The sequence below is a fragment of the Phaseolus vulgaris genome, chromosome 11 (genome assembly GCF_051622355.1).
Source record: "Phaseolus vulgaris cultivar YP4 chromosome 11, ASM5162235v1, whole genome shotgun sequence".
NCBI classification, from domain to species: Eukaryota; Viridiplantae; Streptophyta; class Magnoliopsida; order Fabales; family Fabaceae; genus Phaseolus; species Phaseolus vulgaris.
In genome coordinates, this window is record NC_143508.1 from 50,532,056 (window position 1) to 50,555,272 (window position 23,217).

General features: G+C 33.8%; 3 protein-coding genes across 3 annotated transcripts; 2 read left to right on the forward strand and 1 right to left on the reverse strand.

Moving 5' to 3' along the window:
• Positions 1-3,414: 3,414 nt before the first annotated feature.
• LOC137829550 (putative disease resistance RPP13-like protein 1) lies at positions 3,415-8,238 on the forward strand. The gene is made up of 3 exons (XM_090297010.1): positions 3,415-7,054; positions 7,099-7,230; positions 7,746-8,238. Exons 1-2 carry the CDS (start codon positions 3,562-3,564, stop codon positions 7,167-7,169), a joined length of 3,564 nt encoding a protein of 1,187 aa, XP_090153136.1. The 5' UTR covers positions 3,415-3,561; the 3' UTR covers positions 7,170-7,230; positions 7,746-8,238.
• Positions 8,239-10,953: 2,715 nt separating this feature from the next.
• Positions 10,954-15,549, forward strand: LOC137810771 (putative disease resistance RPP13-like protein 1). The gene is made up of 3 exons (XM_090297011.1): positions 10,954-14,517; positions 14,562-14,693; positions 15,215-15,549. Exons 1-2 carry the CDS (start codon positions 11,025-11,027, stop codon positions 14,630-14,632), a joined length of 3,564 nt encoding a protein of 1,187 aa, XP_090153137.1. The 5' UTR covers positions 10,954-11,024; the 3' UTR covers positions 14,633-14,693; positions 15,215-15,549.
• An 831-nt stretch (positions 15,550-16,380) lies between these two features.
• LOC137810780 (uncharacterized) lies at positions 16,381-22,471 on the reverse strand. The gene is made up of 9 exons (XM_090297817.1): positions 22,266-22,471; positions 21,661-21,776; positions 21,362-21,456; positions 19,293-19,462; positions 18,280-18,879; positions 18,017-18,165; positions 17,526-17,741; positions 17,004-17,153; positions 16,381-16,704 (listed from the first exon to the last, which is right to left on the reverse strand). The coding sequence occupies exons 1-9, from the start codon at positions 22,450-22,452 to the stop codon at positions 16,381-16,383; spliced, it is 2,007 nt and encodes a 668-aa protein (XP_090153943.1). The 5' UTR covers positions 22,453-22,471.
• Positions 22,472-23,217: the final 746 nt, after the last annotated feature.

The following is a 23,217-nucleotide window of genomic DNA, read 5'->3' on the forward strand; positions in this document are numbered from 1 at the left end:
TGATCCAGGATACAAAGAAGTCTCTGCATCTTTTGACATACTTTCATATCCATGCGCTTTTGCAAAACACTCAGCTCCCACATCACGAATCATGTCCTCCAATCGATCATCATCTCCATCATCGTGTACTGCTTCATCCATGGTAGAACCCACATATTCTTCAGTTACGGAAACACGTGGTAAATTTAATAATTCACCATGCCATGTCCAAGTTGTATAAGATCGAAGAAACCCATCACATAGTAGGTGTTCCCTCATGATATTCACATCCAGTATCCTTCCATTCAAACAGTTAACGCACGAACACCTGATCTTTGCTCCATCATGACCACTAATAATCATGTTACGCTGCGCAAATTGTATAAATTCCTCTACTCCCCTTTCGTACTCATCACTTATACGAACAACATTAATCCAACTTCGATCCATTATATATTTTGGAATATAGTTAGGATTTTCTAATAATTAGTATTTTCTTCAATCTCACACATTTGCCGAGGGTCGAACACCCCCGGACTCAATCCAAACACGATATTTCTATTCTAAAAGTAACAATAACTAACATAACATAAAACTTTTATTAAAATGTAATTAACAACTAACTAAATATGTCACTTCTAAAATTATAATTCTAGAATAAAGTTTAATACACTATAGAATTATAATTCCATAAAGATTAATATCATATTCATTTTTATTTAAGTAAAAGTAGTTTAAAGTGACAATTATAAAAAATAAATGATGTCAGGGAAAAAAAGAAAGATATGCAAAGAGAAAGTGCAAAAAATAAAAATAATTACATGCAGAATTAGTGTTGTATGCTCATATTCTAGTTATTTGTTATTTATTATATATACTATAAAAAAAATTATTAAATAAAAACTAAAGATAAAAAATAAAAAATTATTAAATAAAAATTAAAGATAAAAAATAAAAAATTACTAAATAAAAATTAAAGATAAAAAATAAAAAACAAAAATAGAATTTATATATAAAATAAATTTAAGAAAATAGAAATTATATAATACAAAAATTCAAAATACACACAAATATATAAATTATTAGTTATTAGTTATAAATTCCAAGTTGTATTAGTTATTAATTAAATATATATTATAATACAGAAAAATAAAAATTCAAAATATTAAATAAAAATTCAAAATATTAAATATTAAATAAAAATTCAAAATATTAAATATAAATTCAAAATATTAAATATAAATTCAAAATATTAAATAAATACAACACCAACCTTTAGGTTGATGGTGATCGGAGTGGCAGAGGCACAAGACGAAGACGAAGGCGAAGGCGGTGGCGGAAGTTGTGGCGGTGGCGGAAGTTGTGGCGGTGGCGGAGCAGAAAAAACCAGCGAACCCAATAGAACAGTAACCAGCTATATGCCAAAAACGAGTTAGGAAACGAAATGACAATGCCAAGGAAGTGAATAATGACAATGACAAAAACGAAAACGAAAACAAACGTTGAAGCGGAGAGAGCTGACACTTACAATGCAAAGCGGAGAGAGCTGAGAAAGTTGAAACGAAGAGCGGAGAAGACGAAAGTGAAAGTGAAAACTAGTGGCGCGCTTATATTTTTAGGGTAAAATTGATTTACAAATGCGGTTCTAGGGTAAGACCGCATTTGTAAATCAATTTAATTACAAAAATGCCACCGCGTTTTTTACAAATGCGTTTAAACGCAAAGCCGCACTAAATAAATGGTCGTTGTTTTCAAATTTTGTACTAGTGCACTAACAACTACTTGGAAGTTTAAGAAAGAGACAAACGATCTAAGATTTAATCTTCTGGTTTTTCATAAACAAAAGCTAACTCATCAAACGATTGTGATATTCATCAGATAATGACAAATCACTAGATGGTCTGAAATCCATAGACAATGACAAACTGATAGACAATCTCAAACCACTAGACGATCTAACACCTCTGGGCGACCTAATAATCTCGAACTTCAAAATTTGAACGTAATCTTCACAAAGATGTATATCCACATTATACCCAAATCGGGAAAAGGGTACTAACGACCAATTTACAACAACTAAAAACCGACAACATCGCAACTAAAAAAGAATACAACATTAGAATCACTCTAAGTTTACCACCTTTCCTCATTACCATTAACCTCGAGAGTGGTTGGTCCTAGTTCTCCATTACATTGGGAATCTCTTCAACCATATTTAGATTTCCATTGAATAAATCCTTCTTGACATCGAAATTCCCTTAGTCAAGCATTTCCTGGTGCTCCTGCTAAGAGTAATATGGGAGATGATCATATCGGTTAAACTATGCTTTAGACCCTTAATTTTTAAGGATTTTCCCCTTAATTATAAGGACCTCTATCTCTTTCTTGAAAATCAGGCACCTCTGCCACAAAGTGGTTTCATCACCCTTCAATTATGTGTTTTGGACCTTGAGTTCTTTATTCTTATTAGCCAAAAGTGTGTTCCATTTGCTTCTGATGACAATATCTTGCATAAAGAACACCAATCATAGGTGCACTCCAATCCTAATACAAGTTCGTCGAATGAAGGATCCTCTTTCATTTTATGTTCTTTACATGTAAGTGTTGAGAGAGATATAACCTTATTCATATTATAGATCATGAGCACCACTCATGCAAAAAGATGATATTTTCATCTATACTTGTAAACTGAGATTTGATACATAATGATGTTTGATTCAAATTTTATTTCCTCACCTTTTTCATTTTTATTTTTTTTACTTTCTGTTGTTTCATTTATTTACTTTTTAGTATTGTAAAAATATTAAAATTTTTCAAATATATTATTACAAAATTAATTATATACTAATTATGATAATAAAAATAATATTAACAAAATTATTACTATCATTAATATTTATTATACTTTACGATAATAATAATAAATACAATTCTATATAACTATAACAATATATTACTATTACCGAAGATATATTTTTTATAATAATATATTAGTTATAATAACATCGTTAATATTAGTTTCATTATTATAATTATTATTTTATTGTAGTAATGTTTAAAACACTTTTTTATAATAATATATCAAGTATGTTATAATAATAAAAAATAATATTAACATATTATTATTCTTGCAATAGAAAATCTTATTAATAATATTGATTATTATTATTTTATAATAACAATAATGGTATAATAATATTATTATTATAACTATTAATATTATAATAAAAATAAAATAATACTACTCAAACTTTCAAACTTTCTAATAAAGCATAGAAAAAGAAGCCATTAATGCAGTTTCATCCACCTTGTACTGCACCAAGCTGGCATGGTGTCCTAGAAATTTCCTGGAAATGCATGAAAGTTTCCTGGAAATTTCATTGAAGTAAATAAAGCAAGAAAAACAAAGAAAACATGGTCAACAGCTATTGCATGACCATGGAACCTATCACTTATTGCAATTTGTTAAATGTTAACTCTTCCCTATCTGCGTTCACGCTTCACCCTTCATTCACATAATTACGCTCTGCTTCTAATTTTCAGTCATTTCTTTTGTTTGATTAGGTTACTTCCTTCTCAACCATGCCAGTGATAGAAACACTTGGTGGTGCTCTTTTGGGTGCTGTTCTTCAGGTGCTGTTTGACAGGCTTGGTTCTCGTCAAGTTTTTGACTACTTTCGTGGAAAAAAGCTCGATGTGAAGTTGCTGAAGAAGTTGAAGAGGAAGCTGGTGTCCGTTAATGCTGTGGTTGATGATGCAGAACAGAAGCAGTTCAGAAATACGTATGTGAAGGCATGGCTTGATGAGGTCAGAGATGTGTTGCTTGATACAGAGGATCTGATGGAGGAAATAGAGTATGAATTCTCCAGATCTGAGTTGGAAGTTCAATCCCAGAGCAGTTCTAGCAAGGTATGCAATTTTGAATCCAAGATTGTAGAAGTCCTTGATGACCTTGAATCTCTTCTAAGCCAAAAAGATTATCTAGGTTTGAAAAATGCTGGCGGGGTAGGGATTGGGTTAGGGTTGAGTAGTAATGTGTCACAGAAATTGCCATCAACATCTTTAGTGGATGAAAATGTTATTTATGGAAGAGATGATGAAAAAGAAATGATCCTCAAATGGATGACTTCTGACACTGAAGAGCATAGCCAACTATCAATACTTTCTATTGTGGGTATGGGTGGGATGGGTAAGACCACACTTGCTCAACATGTGTACAATGACCCAATGATAGAGGGTAAATTTGCTATCAAAGGTTGGGTTTGTGTTTCGGATGAATTTGATGTTTTTATGGTAACAAAAGCAATTGTTGGGGCAATCACTAAATCAAAAGATGATAGTGTAGACCTAGAAATGGTTCAGGGACGATTGAAAGAAAAGTTAACGGGAAGGAAGTTTCTCCTCGTTCTTGATGATGTTCGGAACGAACACCGAGACCAGTGGAAATCATTGCAAACTCCTCTTAAATATGGGGCTAAGGGAAGTAAAATTATTATCACAACACGTAGTAACAAAGTTGCTTCTATCATGGAGTCAAACAAGATTCGCCAACTAAAGCAACTACAAGAAGATCACAACTGGCAAGTTTTTGCTAAACATGCATTCCAAAATGATAACTCTAAGCCTAATTCCGAGTTGAAGAAGATTGGCACGCAGATAGTTGAAAAGTGCCAAGGACGGCCTCTGGCCCTTGAAATGGTAGGATCTCTTTTACAGTCAAAGTCATCTGTTTCAGAGTGGGAAAGTGTACTGAGAAGCAACATATGGAACTTACGAATTGAAGATGGTAAAATTCTCCCCGCTTTGTTGTTGAGCTATTACCATCTTCCTTCTCATCTCAAGACATGTTTCGCTTATTGTGCGTTATTCCCCAAAGACCATGAGTTTGAGAAGGAGAGCTTAATTCTCTCATGGATGGCTCAAAATTTCCTACAATGTTCTCAGCAGAGTGAGCCTCTAGAAGAAATAGGTGAACAGTACTTCAATGATCTATTATCAAGGTCATTCTTTTATCAGTCAAATTCGTTGGATGGAAGATATTTTGTGATGCACGACCTTCTGAATGATTTAGCAAAATATGTTTCTGGTGATATCTGCTACAGGTTGGGTGTTGATAGACCAGGAAGCGTACCGAAGACAACCCGTCACTTTTCAATTGTAAACATGGATCCTATTGAATGTGATGAGTATAGGAGTTTATGTGATGCTAAAAGGCTACGAACATTTCTGTCTACATCTACGAATTGTGAGATGTCAATTCAAGAGTTGATCTCGAACTTTAAGTTCTTACGACTCCTATCTCTGTCTTATTGTAGTAACATAAAAGAGGTGCCTGACACTATAACTGATCTCATACATCTGCGTTCATTAGACCTTTCTGGTACCTCTATAGAGAGACTTCCCGACTCAATGTGTTCACCCTGTAACTTGCAAGTGTTGAAGCTGAACGACTGTGACTTATTGAAGGAGCTGCCCTCGACTTTGCATGAGCTCACTAAGTTGCGCCGCATTGAACTTGACGGAACTACTTTAAGAAAGGTTCCAATGCTTTTAGGAAAGTTGAAGAATCTTCAAGTATGGATGGGTAAGTTTGAGGTTGGAAAAAGTAGTAGTGAGTTCAGTATTCAACAACTAGGACAACTTGATCTTCACGGAGAACTGTCAATTAGAAATCTTGAAAATATTGTGGATCCCTGTGATGCATTGACAGCAGATTTGAAGAATAAAACACATGTTGTGAAGCTACGTTTAATATGGAATTTCGAGCGGAACAATGAGGATCCAATAAAAGAAAGAGAAGTACTTGAGAATCTGCAACCTTCTAAACATTTGAAGCATTTGTCAATCTTTCACTATTGGGGTCCACAATTTCCAAGCTGGTTATCTGATACATTTGTTTTGAATGTGGTGTCCCTAAGTTTGTATAAATGTAAATATTGCCAATGGTTGCCTTCACTTGGACTTTTGACATCTCTCAAGCACTTGACAATTGATGGCCTTGATGAGATAGTGAGGATAGATGCTGATTTTTACGGGAATAGCTCTTCTGCTTTTGCATCCTTGGAAAAGTTGATCATTACTGATATGGAGGAATTGGAAGAATGGCAATGCATGACAGGTGCTTTTCCAAGTCTTCAATTTCTTTCTTTGCATGATTGTCCCAAACTGAAAGGGCACTTGCCAGATCTTCCTCATTTAAAGGATATATATATCAGGCGTTGCAGACAACTTGTAGCTTCGACTCCCAGCGGGGTAGAAATTGAAGGTGTGGAGATGGAGACATCTTCATTTGATATGATAGGGAACCATCTTCAATACTTGAAAATTTTTGATTGTCCGGGCATGAATATTCCCATAAACCACTGCTACCATTTCCTTTTAATTTTGAAAATTAGAGAATGTTGTGACTCTCTCACGAACTTCCCTCTAGACCTATTCCCAAAACTCCACGAGCTTAATTTAACCAACTGTCGTAACCTACAGATAATATCACAGGAGCACCCTCATCATCATTTGAAGAGTCTGTCAATTTATCACTGCTCTGAATTTGAATCATTTCCAAATGAAGGATTACATGCACCTCAAATACAAAAAATTTATATTACAGAAATTGAGAAATTGAAATCAATGCCTAAACGCATGTCTGACCTCCTTCCATCTCTTGATTATCTGTCCATACGTGATTGTCCAGAACTGGAGTTGTCTGAGGGATGTTTGCCATCAAATATAAAAGAAATGCGTCTCTTGAATTGCTCCAAACTTGTTGCCTCTCTAAAGAAGGGTGGTTGGGGAACCAACCCTTCCATACAACTTTTGTCTATTAATGAAGTGGATGGGGAGTGTTTTCCAGATGAAGGTTTTCTCCCACTCTCTATTACTCAGCTAGAAGTAAAAGATTGTCCAAAACTTAAGAAACTGGACTACAGGGGTCTCTGTCACCTCTCCTCTCTTCAGAAATTGGTTATTGAAAATTGTCCAATACTCCAATGTTTGCCAGAGGAGGGTTTACCCGAATCCATTTCAGAACTCAGAATTGAAAGTTGCCCGTTGCTCAAACAGCGGTGCAAGAAAGAAGGCGGCGAAGACTGGATAAAGATTGCTCACGGTGCAAGAAAGAAGAAGGCGAAGACTGGATAAAGATTGCTCACATTAAAGCTATATGGGTTGATTGGAAACCAGTAAACATATAAAACGAGGCACAAATTGGAAATTCCTAAGACTCCAATTTTCATATGCGTACATTTTCATCAGGTGCCAATTCTCCACACTATCTTTGAAGCATCTCAAAAACAATCTTATTTGGTGCAAATAATTTAATATCTAATTGATCATTTTCATCACGCATCGACGCATAGTCTTTTTAATGTTCTGTTTTACGTGCAAAAATTACAATTATCCATATTCACTTTTGAAGTTGTATAACGATGCTTATATTATTTAGTTAAATATTCATATTAAAATCAAAATAATTTTAATTGAATGAGTGACCAGCTCTTACACAGAGAATTCGTTGAACAACAGCTATCCCTTCAGACATTTACTGGTTAGTAATTTTCAATGTGCTGGGATGTTTAATTACTGAGAACATTTCACATCTTTATAAATGATCACATACTACTTTGGCCATAATCTGAAATTTCTTAATTATTTTGGAGATTTCATGTTATATTACGAGGCCTTAGATACTTGTTAATACTTATTTTATATGATAGAGTTGGTATATCGCTATGAATTCTTTTATCCTTAGTTCCTTAATTCATGTGCAGGCAACATTCCAAAATGATAGTTTGTTGATCAGGTCTGGACTTCTGACTGTGAAGATCACACCTTGTCCCTCTTGACTGTCACTCGTTCAGACTTCTTGTTTGCTTCAGATTGGCATGACAAGAACCAAGCCATCACAACTGATACAACAATGAGCCTTCTTGGAGACCATTTTGCCACTGACCATAACCATGTGACTTCTGGAACTTCTCAGTTAAGTCAGTTGTGGGGTTTTGGTTCTTGTGTCAGGGTTAACCATAGTCTCACCAGAACCTTTGAATGCCAGTGGTTCATGAGTTGCAGAGTAGCTAGTTGCTAGCCTGGAAGATGGTTATTCCAGTGTGCTTTAGACATTTGTTTGAGTGCAGACATATGAACCGATATTTATTATTTTTCTGTATTATAAAGAATGTAGGAAATGTTTTTTAACAAGATTATGGACATTGATTGCTCTTGAACTAACTGAATTATCTATGCTAGAGGTTTATGATGCAAGTACATTTCTATACTTTCAATTTTGTTTTCCTCTAAATAATCATGAAACTTTGAAAGGGCTCTCTTCAGCTGTTGTATTCCATTGTAATCACGAAATAATTATTTCCTAAACCCAAAATTTTCATCATGGTTGTAGAAGTATGAGTTATTTATCTGATATTTGGATTCTCTTGCAATTAGAAGGGAACGACCTATAGTAGAGCCTTACATTAGTAACTTTAAGTATCACATCTTTGAATTGAATGTAGTCCCATGCTTCTGGAGTGTGATGAATTGCAGTGGTTGCAGCATCATCAAACTCATCATATATCTATAGGTAAATAAGCTTTGGAATGTTAAGCAGAGTTGAGAACAATATACAAATGATATGTTACATGAGATTACTATTCATGTGCACCATACTTGTGCAGTAGATATAGTGTGGAAGGTCTGTAATTTTCACATCCTATTGTCAAATGCCTACTGCCGCAATTTTATTTTGTTATAATATTGTTTGTTGCTTTTGCTGTACATGGTTACAGTTCAAAGCAACAATGCTTCTGCTGTCAATGAAGCTGTAAACTCTCTTTTTGCATAGAGTTATTAAACAAAGTAACTCTGCATAATTCCCTTTTATTTTTATTTTTGTGAAAAATAAGAAAATAAATATTCTATGTAAAGAAGCAATGATGAAATTTAACACCATTTCCCTTGATACAAAAGATATTTGAGTGTAGGAAAAAAATTCTTTTATGGAATGAAGCAACAAGACATCATTTATACTGAAAAAGGAGACTTTCAATCAATTTTACTTATACAATGGATACTCTATCTTATTATCCTACGAACAACTCAAACAAGACCATGATGGTTTAGAGTATCCCACCTTGTTCATTTGCCCTTTTACCCTTATTCTCATTATTGGACAAATCATCTAAAGGAGATTCACTCCGCCCTGTGAACATGCTTGATGTGCTTGAGGAAGTGCTTCCTAGTGGAGGAGATGGATGGTGGAAGTCTTAAGCAAATAGGAGCATATGCTGCATAGATTCTTGCATGTTCACCTTCTATCTCCTGAGAGGTATCTGATATAAGCAAGTCTGACATGTCATAGGATGAATCTGACTGTGCTGGAAAGCAGTCTCTTAGTACAACAAGTCCTCATTCCAGTTATTAGCTGAAGAAGAACCACACCGAAAGAATACACATCTGTCTTGGTTGACATTTTTCCTGATTCTGCATATTCTGGTGCCAAATACCCTATAGTTCCAACAACATCTGTGGAGTATAAGGAGTCCATTTGTTCAGTTCTAGCCAGACCAAAATCTCCAAGCTGACGAGTTGGTAAAAATTCCTGTTACTCAATGTTCCAGAATCAATAATATATATTTTATTAAGCAATTTATGGAAGGATGCAAATTTAGCTTGACCATTTATCATATTTTTCAAGTTCATTGCAGGTTATGCTCACATATACTAGTCATAAAACTATGGTTCATATAACTAAATCGCATCATGTTTCAATAACATATATGCTTTATAAAGTTGGTGAGTCTAAGGTATTTTCAAATGCAATTACTATTCTTGGAAATCAGACACCTCTGCCACACAGAGGTTTCATGAACCTTAATTATGTGTTTTGGACCTTGAGTTCTTTATTCTTATTAGCCAATAGTGTGTTCACGTTGAGAGCTTCTTGCAAAAAACTCCGTAAAGGCATTATGGAGTTCTTCTGGAGTAGTTTTTATATACATCTCCTTCCCTAAAGAACTTTGATTTATACTAACCTTCTCTGTCAGATGCAATTCCCAACTAAAGAAATCATAACCCAATGAGCTTCCGTCTACATCATGATCCTGATGAAACCTCATAAAGGAATAAGGGACAATATCTTACATAAAGAACACCGATTGGTAAAGATACACACATGGGTGCACTCCATTTTATGTTCTTTATATGTTAAGTGTTGAGAGAGATAGAACCTTGTTCATATTATGGATCATGAGCACCACTCATGCAAAAAGATGATATTTTCATCTATACATGTAACTGAGATTTGATACATAATGATGTTTGATTCAAATTTTATTTTCTCACCTCTTGTTTTTAGATTTTTACTTTCTTTTATTTTATTTATTTTTTAGTATTGTAAAAATATTAAATTTTTTCAAATATATTATTTAAAATTTAATTATAAAATAATTATAATAATGAAAATAATATTAGTAAAATGATTATTATCATCAATAATTCTTATATTTTACAATATTAATAATAATAGTAAATACAATTATTTATAATTATAATAATACATTACTATTATTATTATTATCATAATTAATATTATACTATTATAGAAGATATATTAGTTATAATAATATTGTTGATATTAATTTCGTTATTATAATTAATACTTTATTCTAGTAATGTTTACAATACTTTTTATAATAATATACTAATTATAATAAAAAAAAATATTATTACCATATTCTTATTCTTGTAATAAAAATTCTTATTAATAATATTGATTATTATTATTTTATAGTAACTAGTTATATAATAATAATAAAAATTATATTATAACCATTTATATTATAATAAAATAAAATAATATAAAGAATTATGACTGAATTATGAACACTTTTTGTTAAAGAAATGACCTGTTAAAATTCAGTATGGGTCAATGTTGACTCTGGTCTTTCAAAAGTAAAAATCTAGAGAACAGTGACCATTCATTCACATAATTACGCTCTGCTTCTAATTTTCAGTCATTTCTTTTGTTTGATTAGGTTACTTCCTTCTCAACCATGCCAATGATAGAAACACTTAGTGGTGCTCTTTTCGGTGCTGTTCTTCAGGTGCTGTTTGACAGGCTTGGTTCTCGTCAAGTTTTTGACTACTTTCGCGGAAAAAAGCTCGATGTGAAGTTGCTGAAGAAGTTGAAGAGGAAGCTGGTATCCGTTAAGGCTGTGGTTGATGATGCAGAACTGAAGCAGTTCAGAGATCCGTATGTGAAGGCATGGCTTGATGAGGTCAGAGATGTGTTGCTTGATACAGAGGATCTGATGGAGGAAATAGAGTATGAATTCTCCAGATCTGAGTTGGAAGTTCAATCCCAGAGCAGTTCTAGCAAGGTATGCAATTTTGAATCCAAGATTGTAGAAGTCCTTGATGACCTTGAATCTCTTCTAAGCCAAAAAGATTATCTAGGTTTGAAAAATGCTGGCGGGGTAGGGATTGGGTTAGGGTTGAGTAGTAATGTGTCACAGAAATTGCCATCAACATCTTTAGTGGATGAAAATGTTATTTATGGAAGAGATGATGAAAAAGAAATGATCCTCAAATGGATGACTTCTGACACTGAAGAGCATAGCCAACTATCAATACTTTCTATTGTGGGTATGGGTGGGATGGGTAAGACCACACTTGCTCAACATGTGTACAATGACCCAATGATAGAGGGTAAATTTGCTATCAAAGGTTGGGTTTGTGTTTCGGATGAATTTGATGTTTTTATGGTAACAAAAGCAATTGTTGGGGCAATCACTAAATCAAAAGATGATAGTGTAGACCTAGAAATGGTTCAGGGACGATTGAAAGAAAAGTTAACGGGAAGGAAGTTTCTCCTCGTTCTTGATGATGTTCGGAACGAACACCGAGACCAGTGGAAATCATTGCAAACTCCTCTTAAATATGGGGCTAAGGGAAGTAAAATTATTATCACAACACGTAGTAACAAAGTTGCTTCTATCATGGAGTCAAACAAGATTCGCCAACTAAAGCAACTACAAGAAGATCACAACTGGCAAGTTTTTGCTAAACATGCATTCCAAAATGATAACTCTAAGCCTAATTCCGAGTTGAAGAAGATTGGCACGCAGATAGTTGAAAAGTGCCAAGGACGGCCTCTGGCCCTTGAAATGGTAGGATCTCTTTTACAGTCAAAGTCATCTGTTTCAGAGTGGGAAAGTGTACTGAGAAGCAACATATGGAACTTACGAATTGAAGATGGTAAAATTCTCCCCGCTTTGTTGTTGAGCTATTACCATCTTCCTTCTCATCTCAAGACATGTTTCGCTTATTGTGCGTTATTCCCCAAAGACCATGAGTTTGAGAAGGAGAGCTTAATTCTCTCATGGATGGCTCAAAATTTCCTACAATGTTCTCAGCAGAGTGAGCCTCTAGAAGAAATAGGTGAACAGTACTTCAATGATCTATTATCAAGGTCATTCTTTTATCAGTCAAATTCGTTGGATGGAAGATATTTTGTGATGCACGACCTTCTGAATGATTTAGCAAAATATGTTTCTGGTGATATCTGCTACAGGTTGGGTGTTGATAGACCAGGAAGCGTACCGAAGACAACCCGTCACTTTTCAATTGTAAACATGGATCCTATTGAATGTGATGAGTATAGGAGTTTATGTGATGCTAAAAGGCTACGAACATTTCTGTCTACATCTACGAATTGTGAGATGTCAATTCAAGAGTTGATCTCGAACTTTAAGTTCTTACGACTCCTATCTCTGTCTTATTGTAGTAACATAAAAGAGGTGCCTGACACTATAACTGATCTCATACATCTGCGTTCATTAGACCTTTCTGGTACCTCTATAGAGAGACTTCCCGACTCAATGTGTTCACCCTGTAACTTGCAAGTGTTGAAGCTGAACGACTGTGACTTATTGAAGGAGCTGCCCTCGACTTTGCATGAGCTCACTAAGTTGCGCCGCATTGAACTTGACGGAACTACTTTAAGAAAGGTTCCAATGCTTTTAGGAAAGTTGAAGAATCTTCAAGTATGGATGGGTAAGTTTGAGGTTGGAAAAAGTAGTAGTGAGTTCAGTATTCAACAACTAGGACAACTTGATCTTCACGGAGAACTGTCAATTAGAAATCTTGAAAATATTGTGGATCCCTGTGATGCATTGACAGCAGATTTGAAGAATAAAACACATGTTGTGAAGCTACGTTTAATATGGAATTTCGAGCGGAACAATGAGGATCCAATAAAAGAAAGAGAAGTACTTGAGAATCTGCAACCTTCTAAACATTTGAAGCATTTGTCAATCTTTCACTATTGGGGTCCACAATTTCCAAGCTGGTTATCTGATACATTTGTTTTGAATGTGGTGTCCCTAAGTTTGTATAAATGTAAATATTGCCAATGGTTGCCTTCACTTGGACTTTTGACATCTCTCAAGCACTTGACAATTGATGGCCTTGATGAGATAGTGAGGATAGATGCTGATTTTTACGGGAATAGCTCTTCTGCTTTTGCATCCTTGGAAAAGTTGATCATTACTGATATGGAGGAATTGGAAGAATGGCAATGCATGACAGGTGCTTTTCCAAGTCTTCAATTTCTTTCTTTGCATGATTGTCCCAAACTGAAAGGGCACTTGCCAGATCTTCCTCATTTAAAGGATATATATATCAGGCGTTGCAGACAACTTGTAGCTTCGACTCCCAGCGGGGTAGAAATTGAAGGTGTGGAGATGGAGACATCTTCATTTGATATGATAGGGAACCATCTTCAATACTTGAAAATTTTTGATTGTCCGGGCATGAATATTCCCATAAACCACTGCTACCATTTCCTTTTAATTTTGAAAATTAGAGAATGTTGTGACTCTCTCACGAACTTCCCTCTAGACCTATTCCCAAAACTCCACGAGCTTAATTTAACCAACTGTCGTAACCTACAGATAATATCACAGGAGCACCCTCATCATCATTTGAAGAGTCTGTCAATTTATCACTGCTCTGAATTTGAATCATTTCCAAATGAAGGATTACATGCACCTCAAATACAAAAAATTTATATTACAGAAATTGAGAAATTGAAATCAATGCCTAAACGCATGTCTGACCTCCTTCCATCTCTTGATTATCTGTCCATACGTGATTGTCCAGAACTGGAGTTGTCTGAGGGATGTTTGCCATCAAATATAAAAGAAATGCGTCTCTTGAATTGCTCCAAACTTGTTGCCTCTCTAAAGAAGGGTGGTTGGGGAACCAACCCTTCCATACAACTTTTGTCTATTAATGAAGTGGATGGGGAGTGTTTTCCAGATGAAGGTTTTCTCCCACTCTCTATTACTCAGCTAGAAGTAAAAGATTGTCCAAAACTTAAGAAACTGGACTACAGGGGTCTCTGTCACCTCTCCTCTCTTCAGAAATTGGTTATTGAAAATTGTCCAATACTCCAATGTTTGCCAGAGGAGGGTTTACCCGAATCCATTTCAGAACTCAGAATTGAAAGTTGCCCGTTGCTCAAACAGCGGTGCAAGAAAGAAGGCGGCGAAGACTGGATAAAGATTGCTCACGGTGCAAGAAAGAAGAAGGCGAAGACTGGATAAAGATTGCTCACATTAAAGCTATATGGGTTGATTGGAAACCAGTAAACATATAAAACGAGGCACAAATTGGAAATTCCTAAGACTCCAATTTTCATATGCGTACATTTTCATCAGGTGCCAATTCTCCACACTATCTTTGAAGCATCTCAAAAACAATCTTATTTGGTGCAAATAATTTAATATCTAATTGATCATTTTCATCACGCATCGACGCATAGTCTTTTTAATGTTCTGTTTTACGTGCAAAAATTACAATTATCCATATTCACTTTTGAAGTTGTATAACGATGCTTATATTATTTAGTTAAATATTCATATTAAAATCAAAATAATTTTAATTGAATGAGTGACCAGCTCTTACACAGAGAATTCGTTGAACAACAGCTATCCCTCCAGACATTTACTGGTTAGTAATTTTCAATGTGCTGTATGGGGGATGATTAATTACTGAGAACATTTCACATCTTTATAAATGATCACATACTACTTTGGCCATAATCTGAAATTTCTTAATTATTTTGGAGATTTCATGTTATATTACGAGGCCTTAGATACTTGTTAATACTTATTTTATATGATAGAGTTGGTACATCACTATGAATTCTTTTATCCTTAGTTCCTTAATTGATGTGCAGGCAACATTCCAAAATCAGAGTTTGTTGATCAGGTCTGGACTTCTCACTGTGAAGATCACACCTTGTCCCTCTTCACTGTCACTCGTTCAGACTTCTTGTTTGCTTCAGATTGGCATGACAAGAACCAAGCTAGTTGCTAGCCTTGAAGATGGTTATTCCAGTGTGCTTTAGACATTAGTTTGAGTGCAAACATATGAACCGATATTTATTATTTTCTGTATTATAAAGAATGTAGGAAATGTTTTTTAACAAGATTATGGACATTGATTGCACTTGAACTAACTGAATTATCTATGCTAGAGGTTTATGATGCAAGTACATTTCTATACTTTCAATTTTGTTTTCCTCTAAATAATCATGAAACTTTGAAAGGGCTCTCTTCAGCTGTTGTATTCCATTGTAATCACGAAATAATTATTTCCTAAACCCAAAATTTTCATCATGGTTGTAGAAGTATGAGTTATTTATCTGATATTTGGATTCTCTTGCAATTAGAAGGGAACGACCTATAGTAGAGCCTTACATTAGTAACTTTAAGTATCACATCTTTGAATTGAATGTAGTCCCATGCTTCTGGAGTGTGATGAATTGCAGTGGTTGCAGCATCATCAAACTCATCATATATCTATAGGTAAATAAGCTTTGGAATGTTAAGCAGAGTTGAGAACAATATACAAATGATATGTTACATGAGATTACTATTCATGTGCACCATACTTGTGCAGTAGATATAGTGTGGAAGGTCTGTAATTTTCACATCCTATTGTCAAATGCCTACTGCCGCAATTTTATTTTGTTATAATATTGTTTGTTGCTTTTGCTGTACATGGTTACAGTTCAAAGCAACAATGCTTCTGCTGTCAATGAAGCTGTAAACTCTCTTTTTGCATAGAGTTATTAAACAAAGTAACTCTGCATAATTCCCTTTTATTTTTATTTTTGTGAAAAATAAGAAAATAAATATTCTATGTAAAGAAGCAATGATGAAATTTAACACCATTTCCCTTGATACAAAAGATATTTGAGTGTAGGAAAAAAATTCTTTTATGGAATGAAGCAACAAGACATCATTTATACTGAAAAAGGAGACTTTCAATCAATTTTACTTATACAATGGATACTCTATCTTATTATCCTACGAACAACTCAAACAAGACCATGATGGTTTAGAGTATCCCACCTTGTTCATTTGCCCTTTTACCCTTATTCTCATTATTGGACAAATCATCTAAAGGAGATTCACTCCGCCCTGTGAACATGCTTGATGTGCTTGAGGAAGTGCTTCCTAGTGGAGGAGATGGTGGAAGTCTTAAGCAAATAGGAGCATATGCTGCATAGATGCTTGCATGTTCACCTTCTATCTCCTGAGAGGTATCTGAGATAAGCAAGTCTGACATGTCATAGGATGAATCTGACTGTGCTGGAGAGCAGTCTCTTAGTACAACACTGCATGTGTTGCCTTCCAGTATATGAGTTAAGGCAATGACCACCTGCAAACACATATATACAACAAGTCAGTATAGAGAATACACTTAATATACTCTCTCCCATATGATTAGATGACAGCGTAAGTGCATGGACTATTTTTTCTGTTTAAATCTAAAGAGAGAATTGATGTTTGAAAATGAGCATGAATCACAGTACTTCTCTGTTATTTTGATCTATGTGGGCATAAATGTTCAAGAAAGAACAATAGAAGATTTATAAATATCTCTAAGAGTATTCAAAGTGTCAATAGAGTTTCCAATAACATCATACCCTTAGAGAAACTCACTTAGTTTAGACTTACTGTATCCATTGATAATCGCCTCTGAGAATCCCTGCTGAGGCATTTTTCTGCTAGACGAATCATCCAGAAAAGCTGATGGCAATCATGATTATCCATCATCCTTTCATCAATTAGATCTGGATAGTTTCTTTCTTTAAGTAGTGGCCTAGCCTGAAAGAAAGCAAGAAAGTTAATAATTTAAATGAACTTGTACATTGGAATGATGTAAGGCAATGCCTAGTCAAATTGTAACATGGTATGAGAAAATTTATTTTACCATGAGTTTGAAATCCTCAATTCTTGTATAGCAGCAGTTTGTTAGCAATAGCAACTAAATTCTAAAGAAGAACAGAATAAACATGCTCACATAAGAATACAGGATTTAACAAGGTTTGCCAAATGTCTTTGGAATCAGAGCTACTGTTTTCATTATCTGTAACAATAGGGTTACCTAGTTCTATATAAACTAAAGCTCCTATATATATTATATAAAATAAGCTTTATTTTCAAAATTTAAAAGTATTTTTTTACTGAAATTGTTACCCATCCCACAAGACTTTTTTCGCCAAGACGTTTGTCTACAGTCCTCATTCCAGTTATTAGCTGAAGAAGAACCACACCGAAAGAATACACATCTGTCTTGGTTGACATTTTTCCTGATTCTGCATATTCTGGTGCCAAATACCCTATAGTTCCAACAACATCTGTGGAGTATAAGGAGTCCATTTGTTCTGTTCTAGCCAGACCAAAATCTCCAAGCTGACAAGTAGATGAAAATTCCTGTTACTCAATGTTTCAGAAGCAATAATATATATTTTATTAAGCAATTTATGGAAGGATGCAAATTTAGCTTGACCATTTATCATATTTTTCAAGTTCATTGCAGGTTATGCTCACATATACTAGTCATAATACTATGGTTCATAACTAAATTACATCATGTTTTAATAGCATATATGCTTTATAAAGTTGGTGAGTCTAAGGTATTTTCAAATGCTATTATTACTATTCTCTAAAGCTATGTGGTTTATTACCATTGCTTCATAATCATGTGTAACAAGGATGTTGCTAGGCCTCATATCTCGGTGTATTATATTGTTCTGATGCAAGAACAATAAGCCTTTTGCAGCTCCAATAGCTACTTTGATCCTTTCTCCCCAAGTAAGAGGCTTACGTGAGTGTTCTGCATTATTGTAGTCTTAGTTAGTATTCCAATTTGTAATAATCATATCGTAAGGTTTATTCATTTTCATTCTTCACATAGGAGTATCTTTTTCTAGAATCAATTTTCTCTTACGTGATAAATGTTGGTCAAGAGAGCCATTGCAAACAAATTCATACACAAGAAGCCTGTTATTTCCTTCTGAACAAAATCCACGCAGCATGACCACATTCTCATGTATAGCTCTGCTGAGTGCATTGACCTCAGATTTGAATTCCTTCTCTCCTTGGAGGCTTGCACACTTATGTTGCTTAACAGCAATCCTTAGGCCTCCTTGCAGCATTCCTTTGTAGACAGAACCAAATCCACCTTCTGACAAATAGTTTTTTGGTGAAAAACCTTGTGTAGCTTCATGCAGCTCCGCGTATGTGAATTCTTTCATCACTTCAAATTTTGGTCTTCTGTTTTTGCATACTGAGCAAACAGAATTTTTGAATTGTTCAACTATTTGATAAGCTTCATAGTTGTTGTTATGTTCTGCTGGTGCTTCCATGTGATACACTTCAGTATGATTAGTCTTTTGAGTATCAGTAAAGGGTAGTAGGCAATACCCTCTTGCCATGTCTTCTCTATTTTCAGGGCACCAAAACTTCTCCAGAGTAGGAAATGAAGAGCTGGTATTGGAGCATGAATTTGTCACTTGCCGTATTCTTGGAGGAGATTTAGATTTAGGACCTGCTTCAAAACACCATTGCATCAACTTTTCAATATTTTTAAATTCTTCTTAAATGATTTGAAATATGATGGACACACTCACAAACAAAATAATATTTCAAAAGTTTTCAACTGCATAAATGAGTCTTCTGTCTTGAAGATTTGGAAAATTGCAGATTTGAAAAAAAGGGGAAGTAACTCCTCTGATTTTTGGTCATGGAATTGAATAATGTAGGTTATGACTGCATGCTTTAACTCTGAAGTTCTCTCTCTCTCTCTCTCTATATATATATATATATATATGTATGTATATATATATATATATATATGTATATATATATGTATGTATAGATCATGATGGGTCAGTGATGATATCTGTTGGTGGTAGAACACAATTAATTCATGAATTGGAAAAGAAGGATACCAAGATAAACTATATAGGTTAAGTTGCTTACATCTAACACATCTTGCATTTCCATTGCTTCTATCACACTGATGTGTGTTCTTTGGCCCTCTCAAGTGTTGCATAGAGTTGTCACGTTTCATTATTAACAAAGAACAAGAGAGACTCTGCTTCAAATCCTTCTTATATTTCTTCATCTGTCTGCACATCAACCAATTCAGACACAGCAAGGAAGCTTGAATATGCTTTTATGTTTTGTGACATCTTACAGTTTGCAAGAAGCACTAAAACATGATCACATTTATGCCACATAAACAATTATGCAAAAACTGTAAGGATATAAGGATTTTGAAGATAGATTTTGGAAATATAAGAGATATGTTGTATGGAGGAGCATGTTGTTTATTTTATTTATGTATTCTTTATATCGAGTAAAGCATAATAGAATATCAAATATTTACAATTTCTCAATCTTAATTTCCTGAATTTAAATAAAAAATAAATATATTTTTATCTTTAGTAAAATATATTATAAAAAAACTGCAAAAATTTCCTAAATGTTAATTTAAATAAAAAAAAGATATTAGGAAAATATTCTAAACATTCCTCTTTCCTTAATATAAATTCGATTCTACTTCTTTCAATGCTTGTGTTTCCTCCTTTTTTATTTTTGCTTGCAATTCTTGTTTTTCTATTTCTTTTATGGAATCACATCTTCATTCAATTTGAAATTCTTCACTATATTTCTTCTTTTATCTACATCATCTTCTATCTCTATTGTGGATGCCATGATAGTGACATTGCACCTTTGATGGATGTTAAAATGTAGTTCTTCATCTACTTTCTCCTCTTGGACATCAAACTTCTTATATCCATCTTCCTTTGATTTTGATCATTATTTTATATCTTATTCCTTTGTAGCCAACTTCCTCTTTCATCAAATCCAAAGCAAAGCTTTTGTATTTGATATGAACATTGAATACTTCTAGATTGTTATAAGAAGATCTGATCTCATTTATCTTGTTGCTCTTTGTTTGCAAGACATGTATCACTTTTATCAAAGTAATTGTAGACCGATCTTTTGTATTTTCCAACGAAGTAATAGATGTTTCGTTTCTCAACTAGTTTGGAATTTGGAAAGTACTTGTCCAATAATTTATCTTGTTAGCAATACCCAACAATTTGTTTGAGTATTCCTTGAATTTCTTAAACTCTTTCATCCTTTGTAGCTCAAACTCCCTTATCAAATTTAGCACTTTCATGTCTCGAATCTTCTCGTTTCCTTCATATTCTCCTTTCAAATAATCTCAAATTTCATTGAGTGACTTTAGGGTCATGATAGTGGTGAGGATCATTTGTGAAACACCGGCAAACAAACATGACTTCACCTTTATCTTCTTTTCCTTTTACATTTTGATTTGAGCCATGGTGGAATTTTTAGGCAATGGATTAACGATGTAAACCTTTTCCACATCTTCCCATAAATCTAATCCTTCTAGATAAGTTTACATTCTTATCATCCATAGATCATAACTTTTGCCATCAAAGAGTGGAATCCTTCCATTCTGGTGTTGCCATGAGATATAAGATTTTTGGATATATATTTTGAAAATGAAATATAAGAGATATGTTATAAGGAGGAACTTGTAGTTTATTTTATTCTGTACAGAGTAAAATGTAACAAAATATCAAATATTTACAATATCTCAGTCTTAATTTCCTAATTCTAAATAATAAATAAATATATTTTAATCTTTATGTAAAAGATATAAAAGAACTGTTAAAAACTAATTTAAATAAAAAAGATAGTAAGTAAATATTCTAAAAAAAACTCGAGGAGTTTAAAAATGATACTTCTATGGTATGGCCTTAGAAACATAAAATAAATAGCCTTTACAAATTATGGAACACAAGAAACACTTTACTTCTGAAAGTAGTAGTATCTCTGGATAAATACTTTCACATACAATCATGAACTCCTTTTTCTGTAAGTTTTATTTTTATTTATGCAAGAACAAGATACCTTTCTCTTCCTTCCTTGTTCTTAGATATAAAGAATATTGAAAATAGAAAATAGAAAATTGAAAGAATGTGACTAACCTATCAAGTATAACTGATGTTGCCTCCAAACGGATGGCAGCATTTACAGCAACCTCTGGTAATTTGCCCTGAAGAACTTCAATCTGGAATTGGATCTGTGTAGTTTCATGCATAAAAGGATTGAATTAGAAATAATTAAATTACAAATCTACTATAATCTGTTACTGAAATTGGTTTGTGATATCAAAATTGACCATGACATAATTTTCAGGGAACCTATTCCACAATTCATATACAATATAATGATGCATTTTATCAGCTACAGAAATTGCTCTTATGAAGATAAGTTATAATCTAACCCTGTCTGCTTCACACTGCTCAGAAATTTCCCTTATGCTTGCATTATTAAGAAGCTCTTCTTTCTTCTTAGCAATTTCTTCCTCAACAATTTTGTGATCACTCTCAAATAATCCACCTGAAGACAAGAAAGCCAATGCATAAGAAATTTATGAGAAACACCAAAGTACTAATCTATAATGTTAATTACCTCTCAAGACTAAAATATGTGAAGAAAAATATTAGTAACCAGAAAAAGGGTAGCCAATATGATTAAAGAAAACAAGAACTTGTCACAATTCAAGCTCAAACCCATCTTTTGTTGCTACACATGCCACAAACAAAGGTCATGGTGCATCTAGTGCAGTAATTATCCCTACATCATGGTTAAGTTCCTTTTTCTGATGTGTATGATGCCACCAAGGTTTTAAATGGTGGTTTTGATTTCATTGTGATTCTTGATGTTGGAGGAAACTGCAGATAAATTAATACAACTGATTTGGCCACAATTGTAGTCACAAAGACCCCAAAAACTTCATGTTTTTTGCAGAAATCACAGCCATGGATTGTTTATACAACAAGAAATTGAATTATGAAGAAGGAAAAGAACAAAGAATGTGAGACTCACGCAATCTGGCAGGTGCAATGAAGGGAAGCCTAGTTGGACTATAAGCTTGGCGAAGAATTACAAGAAGTGTAAGCTTGTCTCCATGACCAAGTGAAAATCCCTGCATGACCACTTTTATTGCACTTGTGTTGAAGTCTCTTAATGCATAGTGGATCACCACAATACTCAGTGATTCTTCAGACATCATCTCTTTTGTTTGACTTCACTTCAATATGTTGCTTCAAAGTTTAGAAACACATGATTTTCAGTGCTGGAATTTGTTACTTTGTCTGTTTTTCATGGAAATTGATGTCATAATTAGAATCCAAGAGCAACCAGTTGCTGAGAATTGGACAGCTATGATGATTCAGTGGAATATTAACTATAGTGAAAGAAGAATAAAACATGAAGAGATTCAAGGATAAGGTATGTTGTATAGGTCTCAAACAAGGGACAAAATGTGGATTTAGAAAGAAAACAAATATGAATGAATGAACTCTCAAAATCAGAACAATGTCAGTGAACAGCAATGCTTACTTCGAATGGATTTAGAAAGAAAACAAATATGAATGAACTCTCAAAATCAGAACAATGTCAGTGAATAGTAATGCTTACTTCGAATGATACTGAATCCAGGAGTGCATATTGCATTGGAATGCTCATCAATCTTTTAAAGGTTCGTGGAGAAGGAGGATCTTTATCAACAATTTTTATGAGTATTTTTCTTAAGAATTATATTTTATGGTGTTTTGTCACACTTTTTTACAACATTATTGTTTCTATCTATGTTTATCACAGTAACATTTTTGTTTTGTCTCATGCTTCTTTCTCCTTTATTCTCTTTCTTTTATTGTATAAATATTCTAAAAGAAATTGTTACCATCAATATATTTAGGGTTAGTTTTAAGTAACTAAAAAGAAAAAAAAATAGTTTTCCTTCAACATTAAATAATTAATATGACATTTAATATTA

Coding starts and splice junctions, on each gene's coding strand:
- LOC137829550 (XM_090297010.1), top strand. CDS start 3,562: ATGCCAGTGATAGAAACACTTGGTGGTGCTCTTTTGGGTGCTGTTCTT. Junction 7,055..7,098: donor ACAGCGGTGCAAGAAAGAAG/GCGGCGAAGACT, acceptor GCAAGAAAGAAG/AAGGCGAAGACTGGATAAAG.
- LOC137810771 (XM_090297011.1), top strand. CDS start 11,025: ATGCCAATGATAGAAACACTTAGTGGTGCTCTTTTCGGTGCTGTTCTT. Junction 14,518..14,561: donor ACAGCGGTGCAAGAAAGAAG/GCGGCGAAGACT, acceptor GCAAGAAAGAAG/AAGGCGAAGACTGGATAAAG.
- LOC137810780 (XM_090297817.1), bottom strand. CDS start 22,452: ATGATGTCTGAAGAATCACTGAGTATTGTGGTGATCCACTATGCATTA. Junction 18,166..18,279: donor TCTTGACCAACATTTATCAC/GTAAGAGAAAAT, acceptor ACAATAATGCAG/AACACTCACGTAAGCCTCTT. Junction 16,705..17,003: donor GGCGATTATCAATGGATACA/GTAAGTCTAAAC, acceptor ATGTGTTTGCAG/GTGGTCATTGCCTTAACTCA.